We start from the raw sequence: 18682 nt of genomic DNA, 5'->3' as shown, positions 1-18682 counted from the left end.
GGGGGGGGGCCTAAGAGACAAGATTTGCTTAATCATCTATAATCATCAAAGTTAGCGAAGCTTTTTAACCCTAACTACCCTCAGTAGCATATGTCATTATGGCGGAGCTAGATATTCTCGTTCCCAAAGCCATGCCGTGCCGTCACAGCTACTCATGTCCCTCCCCACCGAAGCCTTGATGACGAATTCTTAACAGCAAAATAACCAAGACATATGATTCTGATCAAACAAGCACCAGATGTTCATCATCACAATCAAAAGAAAAAAGAAAAGAAAAGGAAAAAGATTATTGTAGTTTGAACTAAACCCAAGATTATGTTCTTCTTTCTCATAACACAGTAGTGACAACTCAATGCATGTACAGGGCGGAGCTGACGAAAGATCGTGTCCTCTGGAACCCCGGGTGGACGGTACAAATCGTCGTGGATGGTTTCAGAGAGATGTGATTTCCATGCAGATTACAGCAACGCAAAAACTGCCACTGGGTATTGAATATGCATCAAATCAGTGGTGTAGCGGGTTCGGCCCGGTCGGGACCAGCCGCTTCTCCACGCCATAGCGGGGGTCCACCTTACGGCCGTCGTCGGGCGGATCCGGCAGGTGCGGGGAGTGGCCGCGGGGGCTCTTCCCGCGGGGTTTCCGGAACGGGGTGAAGTCGAACTTGCTGGCCAAGACCTTTCTGCTGACGGAACTGCGGCGATGAGAGGTGGAGGATGAGGATGATCCGGTCCTGGTGCCGATACCGAGACCAACGACGTGGTGTATATTGCCGAGATGAGACCTGGACTTGTAGAACTCGAGAAGCAACAGCAGGAGGAGGGATAGCCAGAGCATGGTGAATAGGCCATGAGGAAGCTTTGGGTTCATGGTGGTGGAGGGTGGAGGAGGAGGAGGAGGATGAAATGGGCGGTGAGAGAAAGCATGGAGGAGGAAAAAGGCAGGGAACAGCTATTGAAGAGAGAGAGAGAGAGAGAGAGAGAGGGAGGGAGGGAGGGTAATTTGATGGAAGATGATGTGAGGAGGTTAAATCGAATTGATGTGTGCTTTGGCCTTTGCTTATATGGGGGAGCTTTGGGTTAATTATAGTTGTGAGTTCCTTTTGATGTGCTTAGATTCATGGAGAGAGAGAGGGGAAAGGGAGCGGGAGGGAGGGGAAGGTAGACCCACTTTCCAATGAGAGTTTCTTAAAACTCAAGCGACAAGCTTAATAGTCATCATCATCGATTGTCAAACCTCCTATGATTTTAATTAATTTGTCTTGGATTATGCTAATTATGCCATCTTTTTGAGGATCTCTTGTGTATATAATATTGGAAATCAACAGGTAGGGAGACCTTCGTTTTATCTAGGGATAAGCGGTTCCCGATCCAATCCTGTCCAACTCAAGAACCGAAAACCAGATCGGGAGGACCGGTTCCCAGTTTCTAGGACCGGAGACCGGACCAGCTAGTCTTGGGATCGTGGATCGGACCGGACCGATCCGGTCCGGTCCGATTCCAATGAGACCAATCACTTATTTGTAAAGGCAAGAGGGAATTAAGGAAATTAGATTAGGTTTTCTATTTTTTTCAAAAATTTTAAAAAGTAAATAAATATATATATGAAAAAATTAGAAAAATATATATATTGATTTTTCGATCCAGTCCAGTCCAGTTCCCACCCCAGAATCGGGAACCGGACTGCCCGGAAACCGATTCCACTTTTAAGAACCGGACCGATATTCACGAGAACTGGACCAAACCGATCGATCCTGTTCGGTCCGGTCCGATCCCAGTTTGGACGATCCATCTTGCTCACCCCTAGTTTTATCCCCCCCAACCATAGTGAAAATACCACAGTTACACAGTCAACTATGTGATGAGAAATGTGCATATGTGCTGATGACCTTCTCTATGAGCGGAAAAATCTTTACTATCAGCAGCTGTTTGCGGAGACCTTTTTAAGCTAAGCAGAGTTAAAGTATCTTCCTTTCTGGCAAAATAAAAGAATTGGCTTTAGGATATTGCGATGAAATTTCGCGTGGTTATAAACGACGTTAAATATTCATATGCACGAGAAAAAGGAGGAACCCATGTCAAGGGCTGAAACTTTCTTGGCCGGGAACAAGCCCTGTGGCTCTGGATGAGCCTGGGACATCGGGTCGGTCTTCACTTGTTACATTGTTGCCAAATGACGAGGCACGTGATCATGACCAATCGTGCCATGCTCACTTTAACTTGGACATTTAATCCCTTAAGGCTACGTTTGGTAGTCGGAATAAAATTCGGGATAGGATAAATTTTATCTTATCCCGTATTTGGTGCTTGCTCGAGATAGGATAAAGTCGGATAAATGAGGGATATAATCCGGATAAAATTATCCCATGGAGGAAGTGGGATAAAGGTGGATAGGATTTCTAATATCCATAATATAAAAGTTATTATTCTCAAATAACAAACTTGTTAAATTAATAAAATTAAAATAATATTTGAATATAAATAATACTTGAATTTTAATATAAAAAAATCAAAATAACAAAAAAAATAACAATAAATTCGTTTTTGTTTATTCTTATTTTTATTTATATATTCAAATTTCTTTCTATCTGATGATATAAATTTCATATATATATACACACATTTAGTATTTATATTTATCACATATTTTAGGCATATTTGTATAGTTTACAATTTAATAAATTTTTATTAGAGAATGATGGAAGGGGAAGAAATAAAAAAGAGAGGGAAAAATAATAAAAAATGAAATAAAAATGAAATAGGTATGAATGTTGTGAGAAATTTTTATCATCTCCATTTGTGCAATTTTTAGGTTCATTTACACTGATATAACATTCATAGCAAATAATGAACATAGAAATATGTGAAAATATCCTGTTTTATTACTGCAATTCACCAAACAATAAATAGAATATAGCAAATCCCTTGGATTTCATATCATATCCTATTCAATCTTATCCTGACTAGAAATCCGGACGACCAAACGTAACCTAATAAGACATGTGAATTACTTCAAATTACAACTGATTTTGGCCTGTCGTAGCCATCATTAGGAAAGTGATATCATCTCTCGACTAGTGTGACGAGGGTGGTCATCCTCACCTTCAGAGTTCCCTATAAAGATTTTCTCTATATCTCAAGATCTCTAATTCAAATATCTCGATGCCATTTAAGCATTAAATTCGTATCGACACTTTTGCATCTCTCGCACTTCACCATGACACCACGGAATCCCACATTTGGACCATATGGGGTACAGGAGAAATCTGACCATAATATTCACGCGACATTAAAACAGTAGTCGACGTCTTGAAGACGCTAAAATTCACTCGATCTTGACGCGATTTAACAACTTTTCCATCTCCTGGAAATTTCTTACATTCCATTGCAATACAATAAAGTTTGTCCCACCCCGAATTTCGCATTCTATATCTCATCGCATTCCAGGTCAGTCTCCAAACGAAAATGCTAGAACAATGATTTCTCGTGCATAAAACTCCAAGAAATCTTTTTACGTGTACGCACCGTCGGTGCAGAAAGTTGCCATCAATATAGGTGATGACCTGATTGAATGGCAAAAGTGGTGGGGAATACGCATTCCATGTTATCCGTGGACAAAGCAACGTATGAACAGTGCTGTGTAAAGTGAGAAAACTCGATGAGCACAATACGAGAGAGAGAGAGAGAGAGAGAGAGAGAGAGAGAGAGAATGAAGAACTAGTTCCGATCAAGGTAAATATGAGCAATTTTGAAATCGAACGGGAATGATGTTAACGACTGTACATGATGTTACAAAATGAACAACTTCGTCCCTCGTATCATGCTAAGCAATAATAAGGTTTTGCACTAATTCCTCAACCACTATTATTGCAACTTTCTTAGAGATGAACCGCCTAGAGAAAGCTAATGGCTTATTAAGCAAATACTTAGCGAGAACTATCCCAAGCCCACACTAATCGCGATTTTGGGATTTCAATTTAATCAATTCATTTTGGAGTCGCCACTAATTTATTATGGGTCAATTAGAAGTTGTCTGTGAATCAAAAATTTCACGAATACCAGAGATTTCATGAGTATGGGAAATTGGTTACATTAGATTAATTTAATGCCATTTTAGTACATTTTCTCTTTATTTCAAAAATATTTTGCAATTAGTCTTGGTCAATTTTAATCATGAGCTACTAACATTCGATGGGTGGTCGTACGGGGGGACAAGTACCAAAAAAGTCCTAAACCTATTGCATCGATACCAAGTTAATCCTAAACCTTTCAATTGAACTAATTTAGTCCTAAACCTTTCAAATAGTACCATCCAGTCAATTTAGGCTGAAAATCTCTAACCTAGATATTTTTAATAATTTTTTGAATTTAAAAAAAAAATAAAAAAATTCCCTTTTTCTTTTTTTTTTCCTTCTTTTCCTTTTGCCCATGGTCGGTACTTGGCCGTGGCTGGCGACCGACTATAGGCGAGGGTCGCTCTCGCTGGCTCTAGAAAGGATTGGACCCTCGCGGCCTGGGCGAGGGCGACACTCGTTGAGTATTAGCCATAGGAGAGAAGAAAAAAAAGGAAAAAAATTATTAAAAATGTCCAGCTCAGCATCAACCGTGCTGCATAGGATAGACGACGTCCACGTTAGCGATTTTCGACCTAAATTGGCCGGACAGACTGAATTGATACCAACTGCAAAAAAGGTTTAGGACTAAATTGGTTAAATTGAAAAGTTTATGATTGAATTGGTACAAATACAATAGGTTTAAGACTTTTTCGATACTTTTTCCATCACGTGGGTGCACAATCAATAAAGTATTATTCAATAGTCAAAACAATAAATAAATTGCTTGAGGAGATAGAAGAACCATGATGGGCTAAGCAAAGCTCCATTATGTCCAATTCATTGAGGGACTTACAAAACGCTAACTTAAAATACGTGAAAAGAGCTCTCAACATAAGAAAGTTGTGGAGACTCTCTCTCACCCTCTTTGATTCTCGACCTTTCTTTGCCTTTTTAACTTTTGAAGGAGAGAACCACTGGGGTTTATCTCAATGGCCACCCTTCCTACTTGGGAAGGAAAAGGTGGGGAGTTCGATTTTCCACATTCTCAAGGGGATTAAGGGTGAGGACGTATGGTTTTAGATGTGTGTTTCCACTCCCACGCCTTGCAAAAGACAAACAAAAGTCTGAAAGTGAGTTGAGAGTTAAAGTAGAATACAGACAAAAAAAAAAAAACTTCCGAACGAGAGGGATTTGACCCAAATCTCTCCGTCCCCTCCCTCTTTAGTTGTTTTTCCTTCTATTTTCTTTTGTTTCTTTCTCTACTCTCTCGAACGGTGGTCGGTGGCGACAAATCAGATCAAGCACTGTTGTGAGGCACGACAACGACGCAAACTCTACGAGCACAACAAGCACTAACGGACTAGGGTGCTATTATGGGATCCCCGGGAGGCTAGCAGGTGCGGCAAGATTGGACTAGAAAATTGTCGGAGTTCGCTAGAGGCTTGCCTAGGCACGACAAATTTTATTACAAAGATTTCTCCGAAACAAACACGCCTTCAGATTACATTTTCGCTTTCAAAGGTTATAAATCGCGCAATTTGATTTTTCTTTATTCACTGCCAAATACATGCTAGTACTAACGCGTCGATTTGCACAAACATTTTTCCCTTAAATTTCTAGCTAGGATATGATTGGATAAGATAGGATATGAAATCAAAGGGATTTGCTATAACTTATCTACTGTTTGGTGGATCGCAGTAATCAAGCCAAATATTTTTACATATTACCATGTTTATTATTTGGTATAAATGTCATTTCAGTGTAAATTAACATAAAAATTGCACAAACGGACACGATAAAAAATTTCTGACCACACTCTTACCTACTTCATTTGTATTTGCTCATTTTTTTTATTATTTTTCCCTCTCTTTTTTTAATTCTTTTCTTTTTTGATTTCTTTTTTCCCCTTCCATCATTCTCTAATAAAATTTATATCACGAGATAGAAAGAAATTTGAATATATAAATAAAAATAAGAATAAATAAAAACGAAATTTTTGTGTTTTTTTGTTAAATTGAATTTTTATATTAAAATTCAAATATTAATTATATTCATATATTATTTTAATTTTATCAGTTTAACAAGTTTATTATTCGAGAAAAACAACTTTTATGTGGACATTAGAATTCAAATTCACTTTTATCCCATCTCTCCCATGGGATAATTTTATCTGGGTTACATCCTTCCTATATTCGATTTTATCCTATTTTGAGCAGGCGCCAAATACGGGATAGGATAAAATTTATGCTATCCTAAATTTTATCCCGACTATCAAATGTAGATGATTTTTTTAAATTGACCATAGGCAAATGCAAATTCAAAATTACTGTCATCAATCGATATCCGAGCTGGCGAGGGATGAAAATAGAGAGAACAAAAAAGCAAAAGGAGCGAGTCGGGGGCAATCGGAAAAACGACGTCGTGTCACCGAGACATTTATACGGCATCAAATCGAAATCTCCCGTGTTCGTTTTTTTTTATCTCTGCAAGAGATCGTGTCCGAAGCGCGGAAGCATTCCTCAAGAGGGAGAGAGAAGGAAGATTCAGCGCTGAAATCGATCCGAAGTCGAAGCAGATATGGTGCGTTACCTTCGTTCTCTCTTCAATTCCATGATGATGACTGCTTGGTTTGGCGATTAGGGAGCTGATCGATCGTTTGTTCGCCCCTTTGGGACGAGCAATTAGGGTTCTTCGCTCGCCGAATTGGGTCGGCTTGCGATTTGGTCTCCGGTGTTTTGGTGATGCGATTCGCGTCGGTAGGCTGGCGTGTGCGTAATCCGTTGTGGGGTTTTTTTCGGGGGTCGTCGCTCGATTTTCCTCGTCGTGAGGCGGTCGTCGGTTCCCTTTCGGTGCGAACGTGGAGAACGGTCTGTAGGATGAATCGCGGACTCCTGACGTTCGGTTTTTTTTTTTTTTCGGCTTAAGTTTGAATTTTGAAGCTATTTTGAGAAGGTATTCTTGGATCCTTGGCGATGGTCTGCTCTGCCTGCGTATGCTGGTTTCATTAGCATGATGCAGCAGAGCAGGGCTGTGATCCGTTCGCTCCAATTGTCTCGTCTTTTATCGGAGTCTCCTCTTTTGAGCCGCCTTTGATCTTATTTTGGTTAGCACGGTGCAGAGTCGTTGTAGAAATTGCAGTAACAGTGGGTGATATGTTGTTGCCATCGGCCATTATGTGTGGAGGCCGAAAGATGCTTTGGCCTTACTACGTAAATCACTGATTTCATCCGGACCTAAGCTTCCTTTTCCTTTTGAATTTTGCAGTCTTCACTAGCAGCTGCAAGAGCTGACAATTTCTATTACCCTCCAGAATGGACGCCGGACCAGGTAACAATTCCAACTTTCGATTTCAGTGTTCTTATATTTTGGCATTTGGTATTTTGGGTTCTTATGTTGCTCGTCTTTCAGGGTTCTTTGAACAAGTTTCATGGTCAACATGCTTTGAGAGAAAGAGCACGGAAGCTAGACCAGGGCATTTTGATCATAAGGTAACTATCTATGTACAATTAGGGCTTTCCTTGTTTATCTCTTTCTGTTTATTAAATTTCTGTCATCTGGGTGCATGTGATAGCAATCTCTTATGAGGTATTTGGTATTGGGCAGCGTTAGTCCTTAGAAGCATATAGTTTTAGTAATACGTTTATTATTTAACTGGATTGCAAATGAGTTCTGTTTTTGAGAGAGGTAGTTTGATGTATCTTGGCTATTTATGTCGTGTCCATACCTGCCAAAGCTAATACAGTCATGAACTAATACTCCCAATTTGTGGCCATCCCTCATTGTTAGTTCCTGTTTTAGGACCTGTGCTTGAATCAGTGTTTTTGTGGGTTTTTCGTTTCTAATTACATAGGTGGTGCAAGGTCACTCACCCTCACATTTTTTTTTTATTTTAGTGTTGAGATAGCTGGCATTCAGGAATGATCTTTCTCTTTGTATGAGTAAACGTATCCATTGGATGGTTTTTTCCCCTAAATACATGAGATGAGGATTAGGATTACTGTTTTGAATCTTTTAGGAATAGTGAATCGCAAGTTGCTTTCTCCAGTTTATAGCATCTCATGACACTTTATTGGAGCGCCCTCTCTGATTGCCTGGATGGTTGTGACTTTTTCTATTAGCCTGCTCTAATTGATTAGTTCTAGCCGTAGGGTTGCATCCAAGCGAGGAATCTCCTGTCTAATGTTATGAAAGTGTGCACTTGGAGGAGACCTTTGTTCTTATATTTGTAACATTTTTCAGCAAAAATGTGTTTTCTGTGGCGAGTTAACACTAATATGTGTGGTACAAAGTTGCGAATTGCTAATATATGTTGTGTTTTTCCGACATTTTTAGGTTCGAGATGCCCTTCAATATTTGGTGTGGAGGATGCAATTCTATGATTGCAAAAGGTGTTAGGTTCAATGCTGAGAAAAAGCAAGTGGGGAACTATTATTCTACAAAGGTATGCTCCTTTGAAGGCTTAATGCTTTTTGTATGAGTAAGTTTAATTAGAGATTCCGGGGAATGCTGTAGACTGCAGGATATGTCCTATTGATGCATAAAAATGGCATAAAGAATTATGATAATCTATGTGGCTGATGATGGGAAAGCTTTGATAAGATCCTTCGTTTAAATTAGAAGTTGTTGAAGTGCCCTTGGAGCACTTGTTAAACAACAAAATCAGCAAATATTATAAATTCCAAAGCATCGATTGTCCTTGCAATATGTACAATCCATGCTTTGGAATGAATATTTTCTCACTAAGTATGTCAAACAAGTGCTTTGTCAACAAGACCCTTTTTAATACAATTTTTGGAACCCAGTAATAATGATTTTCGTGATTGTTTATTGCTTTGTATATGAAGATATGGAGCTTCACAATGAAATCGGCCTGCTGCAAGCATCAAATTGTGATTCAAACAGATCCAAAAAATTGTGAATATGTGATTATCAGTGGGGCTGAACGAAAGACTGAAGAGTATGACATCGAGGATGCAGAAACTTTTGCACTTCCTGCAGATGAAGGTAGGCGATTTTCTCCTACATTCTATAATGATTCTTTTAAGTGATTGTTGAGTTGCAATGGAGTTGCTTGTGATTTTGTGTTGGCACTGTCTGTCTGGAGTAGTTTTTAATTTGTACTCTTTGCCTTTTTGTAATCTTGTGGGTTATAATTTAAACATCTAAAATTTTCACTATATATAAATGCTAACACGTGGATTTTATACATTATGTTTTCCATTCACCCTTTTTTTTGAAGTTGAATGGTATTTCAGATTTTGGCGGAAAAATAGGAAAGTAGCAAACTTAACAAACCCGTAGATGTTGACTTTCTTTTCTGGCTCAAAATATTTTGTTATTCAGAAAGAGGCAAGCTCGCCGATCCTTTTTACCGCCTCGAACACCAAGAGGAAGATTTGCAGAAGAAGAAAGAAGCTGAACCAGTACTAGTGCGCCTTCAACGTGTATCAGACGCTAGGCATGCAGATGACTACTCTCTGAACAAGGCCTTACGCTTGCAACTTAGAGTATGTTTCTGAGTTATCCCAAGTTATCTCCTCTTTCTTAATGTTCTTTTGTTTGTCAAGTTTTGACACGACTGTCCATTTCCAGAGCCAAAAGAAGCGGATTGCTGAAGAAGAGACTGCTTCCAGGAAGAAGGGCCTTGGCATACGACTGCTTCCAGCAACGGAGGAAGACACTGCTACCGCAGCAAAAGTGAAGTTTTCGTCCAAGTTTGAGAGGAACAGGAAGGACAAACGGGCATTGATAAATGCTGCTTCTATATTTTCGTCCTCCGGGTCCGCGACATCAGATAAGAGCAGACTGGTCCTGGAGTCCAAGAGGAGGAAAATTAGGGCCGGCACAGCTTCTAACTTGTTGACAGGCGGATTTAAGCCATCAGCACTGTTGGGCAATGGCATTTCTTCAAGTAGACACAAGAGCAGCTCAATGGCGGTGAGAAAATTCTAGTTGTTTTTAGTGTAGTACTTGTAAAACTATTGAAGTTTGGCTTTTGGCTGAGAGCTTCGCTTCTGCTGAATGACGAGACAGCTTTTGTATATATCTACAAATGTGGTGTGGACCCTGGCTATTTTGGGAGAGTTTTATTGTGCATCAGTAATCCATCATGGTTTATTTGTCGAGCTTTACTCTTTGTTCTTTATTGACAATCTTGTATTGTCGTTATAGTATGATACTAATAAGGATGAGACAAAATTATGCGCTGACAATTCCTCCTACCTTATTAGTTGCTATGTTTGAGATCGAGTGGTAAAATAGGTTCTTGCACATTCAGAAATCTGGGTTTCTAGGTTCGGTTAGGTTCCACCCAATCGCCATTTTGTTAAGGCTAGGCCACAAAGAAGGTATTCCTCGCTAATCCCCTGTTTTTAGTAGCAAATTGGCTCATGATATCTGATCCAAAGAAAAATTGCATACCTGATAAGAGTTTGGAGGCTCTGTTCTTGAATTTCGGATTCTTATGTGATCCACATTCTCTCCCCCGAAAGCCTGATATTTGATTGACTAACTTATGCAAACATCTCATTTATAGGTTGTACAACATGCATTAAAATTGAGGAGGGTTTTTCGTGCAGTCTTGGAAAACATAAAGCCAAGTAATCTTGGCCGGGAGGATGAGCACGCGGTTCTAAAAATGGCCCAACGCCTCCATTCGAAAGTGACATTCCACAACTTCACACACACAAACACAAACTGTACGTTGAGGTCTCTCTACATTTAATGGAGTAACTGTAGTGCTGAGATAACGTTGTATAGACTTCTGGAGATCCTGTCCCTACGTGAAATCCAAACTCATCACACCCACCCCCCCATTCTCAAGAAACCAAACCCTACTTCTACCCCAAAAGAGAATGACAGAGAACCCTACTCAGATCGCGACGGTAGATTTCTCTGTGGAGTAGTTCCGGGAAATTATGAGCCTCTTGTGCTCCTTCCTCTGCGCACCAAGTCTGTCCCGATTCACATCATCCCCAGTACGAAGAGATCGGATGAGAGGCTGAAATTGCGCACATCATGTTTTCTTTGTCACCGGTCCTGTAGAGAAGGGGTCAGTTTTGCAAAATCTCTGTTATTTGATGGGACAGTTATCATACCATTTGACGATGACACACGGTATGACAAATCAATCGAACGCGAGCGATTCTAAAATTGAAGCGGAGAAATAGATGACATGCATATCTTCTGAGTCATATGATTGATCGATTATATCACGTTGGTCACATATTTCGCATTTAAAATAACTCCCGCTACCGTATCGTGGGACAGGACCATGGCCGTGGCTCGCCCTATCCTCATCCGTTTTACTAACAACTCCCCCTAGTTTCTCAAAGATAAAAAGAAATCCCTAGCAGGAGGAGTAGTACTATTCGTGCAACAATCGTATCTTGCTTTTTCTTCTGTTTGTTCGTAGTATTTTACTGATTAAATGGATCTTGGATGTGTTGGGGATGATTCTATCATAGCTATATACGATATCACGGTAGTGACGGCACCGATATTTCATCATTCATGTCCCTAGGCATTCCCCACACCGGCATGCAATGAATTTACCGAGTAGACCCCGAAAAAGAACCAGCAAAATCGAAACTTTTTGTGTGTATGACATAGCAAAATCTTGTCTTGGTTTTTAAGGACGGTGTCAGGAGAGTCTCTCTCAGAGAGAAAACGCAAAGCATTGTCCTTAAGATAGAGAGCAATCGATGATATCTGTTCACAGAGCCTAAGGTAGCGAGCTAGGCTTCTTCGTCTTCGTCTTGTCTTCTTCTTCTTACCAACGAACAGTTGCATTCTTTTCTGGCTGCTGCTTCTTGTCTCTTCTTTTCCCCCATATACCACCGAGTTCGGTTTGCAGAAAACATGGACCATCGTGTATTCAGACAACTGCCAAGACGGTGGACGGTCCCCATTCGCATGTGTAACCTGTGAGCTCTCTCTCTCTCTCTCTCTCGAGTTTCCATTTGATTTGTTGTGGAGCCCTTGTTGAAAAGGCTATGAATTTTAGCAGTAGGGAATGGTTGCTGTTGGTTCATCTTTGTTTTTTGGTGATGGTATTCCGATTAGCTGAAGGATGTTCGCTGAATTGGCGTGGTTATTTTCATTTTTATTTTCATTGGCAAAGATCTTGGGATGAGATATATCCAGATTTGATAGATGTGATTCACTCTCTAAGATTTTCTTCATTCCTGCTATAGTTACTCATAAACGAGGTTTTCTTGACTAGTGCATCGAAAACGCTCCTCAAACATATTTAACAAAAAAAATTGTCATTTTCTCACGTCATGTATAACCGGCGCATTAAAAATGACAATCATTCTTTATTAGATATTTAAGAATTGCTCCGAGACACCTGTTAACTTTCCGCTCTTCTATATATTATTTTACAGAGATTTTTCATTAGCTACGAAACAAGAGCAAGTACAAGGTAAATTCTAATATGAATTGAGATCCTCTACATTTTAAGGAGTACATTTATAAAGTAAAGTTACCCCCTGGTCCAAAATACCCTTACTCTCTAAGGGATTTATACATGAGACCACGCACCCAAGAAAGACCTTACTGTCATACAAACAAGAACGAGTTTGGTCGGGGTAGGGGTGAAATGGGAAGATGGGAACTAGGGAAGACAAGAAGAAAGAAAAAGTAGAAAAAAGGAAAATAGAAATAATCGATTTGGACCGTCCATTTGCATGGTAGACAATGTTTCCAAATTTTAGGGGGTAAACTGATCTAAATGTAGAAGATCTCGATCCTTTTGGTATGGTTAGATTTAGTTGTGACCTGACAACATTATGAAACGAGACTCGTCAGACTCTATAGTCTGCATATATTAAAGTGTATATGTACTAATCCCATGAAACTATGAATTAGTGATAAATTAGATCCGTTCATCAAAATCTACTTTTTTCTCTTTTACCTTGGCACTGATATGCACACAGGATGTGTGGCTTGTGTGGTGTGTGGATTTTGATTTTTCCTTAAGCATATCTGATGTGTGTTTCTAAATTATGATCTCATTGAAGATGTTTTCAGTTCTGGGGTTGCCTAAAACTATGCTTCCCAAGCTAGGTGTAGGATAGAACCAGATTATGTTCTTAGTATAAACTCAATATATAGGATCAAAGCCTAGATTATGACAAAGCTGGACATATAGTATGTGGACCTTTGGGCTGACATGAGAAACCGACGAAAAAGAACGGATATAAGTAGAGTTGAGATTGCAATTATAAGCAAATGAATGCACGAACGCTGACAAGAAAAGGCCAACCTGATGCAAGCCATTCAGAGAGGACAATTAGTCCACCGTCATGATTCATTACTGTTTGATTTGATGATCTTTCACCCTAAAGAAAAATTTGAAAAATGGATTACGACAAGTGAGTGTCATGAATCTAGACGGCACAGGGCGGAATAATTTCCCGCAAGGGATCAAACAAAGCAATAGGTCATTGACATGCAACACAAAAAGCCTGCAATTACGTGGTTCAGACGAACAAGTTTACGTCCATAGGGAGAGAACCGTTTCCATCTTCAATCAATCAACTGGTTAAGAACGTACAAAATGTAAGCTGAAAAAGAACGGGGAATCTTCAAGTCATTTACCAAGGACATCAAAATACCATATTTATCACATTCTGAATGTAGGTCTTCACAGAAACATGGGATACACAGAGACCCAAAAGACAAAAATCAGCAGCAGATGTCTCCATGCAGCATCTATATAACACAGTATGGGGTAATGTTGAGCAACAACGTTCAGCGGAGTTTCCCTGCTTAATACCCAGAAAAACTTTAAGGTACGCCTTTGATCTCATTCATGTGCCAGGAGCTTTTGATTGGAGCTTGCTCAAATATATAACACCTCCTTAGCCATTACACCCAACGCATAGCAATTATCCACATATACTAATGAAACTTCATCAGCTTCGTCCATATAGAAATATAACGTAAGCAAATATAACGCACAGCAAATATCTCCATATACTATGAATCTATGGGAAAGTAAAAGATAAGAGGCAAGTTTCATTTTGCAATTTTTTCCTCCGTGGGATTATCTGTATATAAAACTTCAGTTCATTATTTTGGCAAACCAGATATATAGCAGCGGGAGGGTGTTTATGTAATGCAGAACTTAGAAGTTCCTCATATTCATGATTCAACTTTGAGTACAGAAAAGTTTGAGAGCTACATCCATCTAATCAGGAAAATGTACCAGAAAATTGCTTGGGAGTAAAATAAGGCCAAATTCAACCTTACATGATGCACCTTATGATGAAACAGAAAGGAAAATACAAATGTTTAGTACCCAGTTGCTACCTTCTCATCATTTATTTACCTATATCTTACCAAGGCAACTTTTGCGCAAGCATACTCAAGTCATGAGACACATTGCAAGTATTGTGTAGAGTCGCAACCCTGATTAGATGGATGTAGCATACTCATATGAATCTTATTGAAAATGCTCACACGTTTCGAAAATAAAATAAAATAATCATGTTTAGACATAAATATGTATCGTGCATATAAGATTAGTGATCCATCCACAAAACAAGAAAGTTTAATTTCCATGCACCGTAACCTAAGAGAGTCTCGAGGTGAATTTCAGTCTCAGATTTTCTCTCGAAACACTGCACGTCTCTAAGCTACCCTTTAGCTCATTATAGCTATATAGTTTAGTAAATTTTAATTTTTTAGCTTTTTTCAAATCCATAATAAACAAATTGGGTCACCTAAAGTTCACTAAGTAGTATTTAGCTCATAATATTGAAAAATGAAACCTAGATAGCGAGGAAGATCTTATACGGAGACTGTTGTCTACAAAGAGATGCTATTACACCATTTATATATATTCCCTCAATGTACAAATGACAATTTATAGTGCTTCCATGTGTCTTCATATGATTCGCTCAACAATTCTCAATATGTTCCTCTGAGTTAGACATTGGCATTGATTTGTTTTACATCGTTTACCAAGATATTACTTCAATGTCAACAAAATATTTGCCAAAAGAAAATTTGTTAACATGACATTATTTTTGTTTCCCAAGCACCACGTCTGCTCATTTGCAATATCCAAAGTCTCACGAGGCATATGCGAAATATGAATTAGAAAACATAGCACATGCAACCTAGCTACTGATCGTTAATCCACATATGAATGCTAATTCGGAATCTAACTAGTAAAGGACTAAAAGCGGTCCATGTTTTTTTCTTAAGCTGCAAAATTTTCTGGTAAGAAAAAGAATGCTATGAAGAGATTAAAAACAACTGCCTCTAAACAAAACTTATCATTCAGCTCTCACATCATTGATTTGACATAAGAAACCATTCCCGGCATGATATCCAATTTTGCCTAGAGACTAGAAAATTATAGACGGGATAACCGAAGGGATTTGCAGAAATACAATGCACAAACCACAGCACTTTCAAAGTTTCTTAACTGGAGGCACGATACACTCTCTCCAAAAAAGAGTTCTTTGCTCTCCCTAGTGCATGCAATTCCCAAAGAGGAAATTACACAAAACAGCCAACCTCTAAGACATCAATTACTGTGGCTCGAGATGCGACATATGAAGAATTGCCTGATCGCAGGGAGGAGATCAGAATCAATACCCCAATTTCTTTCGATCTTCTTTTGCATTTTCAATAATTTTTATAGAACTCATGAAGTAACGTTTTGTGAAGATATAGCTGAGGAAATCTAGGGTTCTGTTCTTGGCCAAATAAACGAGGAACTGTCAAACTCTTGAATGATACCTGCCAGGAGATCTGTGCTTCTCATCGCAGGACAGAGACCGCTTGTTTCAGGATAGTAGTTTGCCATCTCGGCACTGCTTGTTGCTGCCGTGGCATCACACAAGAACTTGTCGATGATGCTTAATGAGTCGTCCATCTCTGACTCGAATTGCCCATATTCTTGCGCCGAGTCATCATTGTTGATCGCTTGCTGGTGGGCACAGAAACCATCGGCACCGGAGAGCTCCAAAGCATTAGGGTTTCTCTCTCTAGTCCTCTCTCTTGCTCTCTCCCTCGCCTTTTCCCTTTCCCTAGCAGCGCTAGATTTTATCACCTCTTTCCTATTGCTAACATCTTGTTCTTGTTCGTGTTCTGCTTCAGCTTCTGCCTGAGCCACCTTTACATCGCCGCCGCAATCCCTTTGCTTGGTGATGTTTCGGCCTACCAGCTCCTTGATGGAGCTCCTGGACTTAGAGAGGAGCCACTCGATGGTCTTGCTTGCCTTATCGAAACCTAACGTGTCCTGCAGGTCAAAGAACTTCCTCGACACCTGCACCGACAACCTTATCCTCCGGTCTCGCAGGCCTTGCAACGTCCGGATCTTGCTGTGCCGGTCCTTCTTGCCGGCGCTCCTCTGCCGAGGCAACGCTTTCTTGTTCTTCACGGGATCAACAACCTCGACCCCATTGGCATCGACGGGAGATTTCGGAGGAGTCGTCTGATTCGAAGCCGCGAAGCTAGTGAAATTGGCATCAGGTGGTGCAACATGTTGTTGCGAGAAATAGGGATGGAGAGAGGATAACGCGCCATCGATGTGGTTAGGTACCGAAGGGAAGTGAGTGAAGGGCGAGGGGTGGCCACCTGCTCCTTGATTTTCAGAGGCTCTGGCAATTGCCAGGGCTTCTTCCGTGGGAAGAAACGGGCTGTGATGACCGTCGCCGTTCGCGGAAAACATGCTTGACGATCTGAAATTTATTGCAGACAAGCAGAGAGATGGATGAAAAGATCACACAGAGGAGGTAGAATGTTAGAGAGGAGGGAGATTCATTATGACGGTAACTGCGAAGCGAGCTGGGTCATATTTGCATGCTCATGTGTAATGCTCGATCACTGGCTAGAGATGCTTGAGGAGCAAATAAGTTGGTTGCATTCATAGCAGATGTGATCAATGTCGCCAATTATTTTCCTTTTGAAGGAGAGAAAGAGAGAGAAACAGATAGCGATGATAATTTCACGTGGGGGGGGGGGGAGGTGGTATTGCCATGATACTGACTTTTTTTAAAGTTCTCAGCTCAGAAAGAGGAGACAGAGCTACTTGATGAAGACAGCTATAGGAAAGCCCTAGAGAGAGAGAGAGAGAGAGAGAGAGAGATTATAGATGGAAAGATGAGGTAGGAGGTAGTAGTAGTAGTGGTGGGAAGGGTACGTACAGAAAGAGAGAGGATTGTTTGACCGGGAGACCAAGTGTCATTGTTCATCAACTCTCTCTCTCTCTCTCTCTCTCTCGGATTCCTCCCAAAGGAATTTCAAATTCGTCTGAGATTTTCTTCTTCCCCTCCTTTCTTTTCCTTTTCTTGACCATCCATGACTGTGTCCATGAGACGATGCATTTGCCATTACGGGATAAAGCTGATCGAAGCTCCCGGCCCTTGTATGATCTGGTGACCAAAACTTCGATTCATTTGCTGAATATGAGATGTGGTTACTAGTTTGAAAGAAGATATATGTTATAGTGTGAGCAAAAATCAAAAGCTTATTTCACCTATCGATCGTTCACATATCTTTATTTTTAAATATTATTCGCGTACCTTTAAACAAAACTCCACACTAAAAGGACCAAATAATTCCTCCTTACAAACCTATTATAGTATCTTGTTTAGGGTTTAGGTGATTTATCTTTAGTTGGTTTTAAGTTTTTTTAGTATAATGAGAATTTAGGATCCGGGAAGGGTCATTTTTGCAAATAATGGCATTTTTGTAAAACATGAACACAAGAATAATTAATGTGAAGGTACAAAGTAATACGTAAAGGTAAGACTCAGGCATGTATTTAATTTTTTCAAAAGTGGAAGTATGTAAGTGGGCATTGGGTGAAAGATTATGTTTTGTTGTATTTTCCCTTTCAAAAACTTGGTTACATAAGTTAACATTTGAAAATTTGCTCCCTCCTATCATTCTTTTTCGGTAAAAGTACAAAAAAAGTCAAAAACCTATTGTAGTTATGTCAATTCAATCTTAAACTTCTCAATTGTACCAATTGAGTCCTAAACGTTTTGACGATTTGCCAATATAGTACATTCGATCGATTTTGGCCGGAAATTGTTGAGATAGACGACAACCGTCCTATATGGCATGGCCGGTGCTGATGTTGAAATTTTTTTTTTTCTGAATTGTTATTATTTTTTCTTTTCTTTTTCTTCTTTTCTTTCCTTTCTTTTTTTTTTTTCAACCTGTGGGCTAGCCGATCCTCCCCAGCCGCAAGAGCCACAACGCCCTCCCCTAGTCTAGGTGAGGGCAGCAATACCCTTGCTTGTGGCGAGTGATGGTCAATAACCTCACCGACCCAGAGTTGTAAAAAAAATAAAGAAAATAAAAAAGAAAAAATATTAAAAAGTAATAAATTTTGTCTGCGTTATTGCTGGTTGTATCGCGTAGGACGACCGGCATCCATGTCATCATTTTTTAGCCAAAATTGGCCGGATGGATTACATGGCAAATCGTCAAAAGGTTTAGACCACAAATAGTACAGTTGAAAAGTTTAGAACCGAATTGGCACAAATGCAATAAGTTTATGACTATTTTTGTACTTTTCCCCCCTTTCATTATTTTATTGTCTCTGTCTTTTTGACAAATGATGGATTTGCACAGTACTGCATAATCCCGCTAACCAATGGA

General features: G+C 39.7%; 3 protein-coding genes across 3 annotated transcripts; 1 reads left to right on the top strand and 2 right to left on the bottom strand.

Annotated features, from left to right (window-relative positions):
* Positions 1-217: 217 nt before the first annotated feature.
* LOC115671234 (CLAVATA3/ESR (CLE)-related protein 12) lies at positions 218-1045 on the bottom strand. The gene has a single exon (XM_030592748.2). It carries the CDS (start codon positions 865-867, stop codon positions 505-507), a length of 363 nt encoding a protein of 120 aa, XP_030448608.2. The 5' UTR covers positions 868-1045; the 3' UTR covers positions 218-504.
* Positions 1046-6478: 5433 nt separating this feature from the next.
* LOC115671213 (uncharacterized) lies at positions 6479-10176 on the top strand. The gene is made up of 7 exons (XM_030592711.2): positions 6479-6631; positions 7316-7378; positions 7460-7539; positions 8384-8492; positions 8896-9055; positions 9395-9558; positions 9644-10176. The coding sequence occupies exons 1-7, from the start codon at positions 6629-6631 to the stop codon at positions 10001-10003; spliced, it is 939 nt and encodes a 312-aa protein (XP_030448571.1). The 5' UTR covers positions 6479-6628; the 3' UTR covers positions 10004-10176.
* A 5168-nt stretch (positions 10177-15344) lies between these two features.
* Positions 15345-17182, bottom strand: LOC115672136 (transcription factor TCP12). Its single transcript, XM_030593920.2, has one exon. The coding sequence runs from the start codon at positions 16740-16742 to the stop codon at positions 15753-15755; it is 990 nt and encodes a 329-aa protein (XP_030449780.1). The 5' UTR covers positions 16743-17182; the 3' UTR covers positions 15345-15752.
* Between the last annotated feature and the right edge of the window lie 1500 nt (positions 17183-18682).

The sequence above is a fragment of the Syzygium oleosum genome, unplaced genomic scaffold (genome assembly GCF_021117445.2).
Source record: "Syzygium oleosum isolate NSW1041296 unplaced genomic scaffold, Sole_v2.1 Sole_v2.02, whole genome shotgun sequence".
NCBI classification, from domain to species: domain Eukaryota; kingdom Viridiplantae; phylum Streptophyta; class Magnoliopsida; order Myrtales; family Myrtaceae; genus Syzygium; species Syzygium oleosum.
The sequence above is the reverse complement of the archived record's forward strand: the minus strand, read 5'-3'. Positions and strand labels throughout refer to the sequence as shown.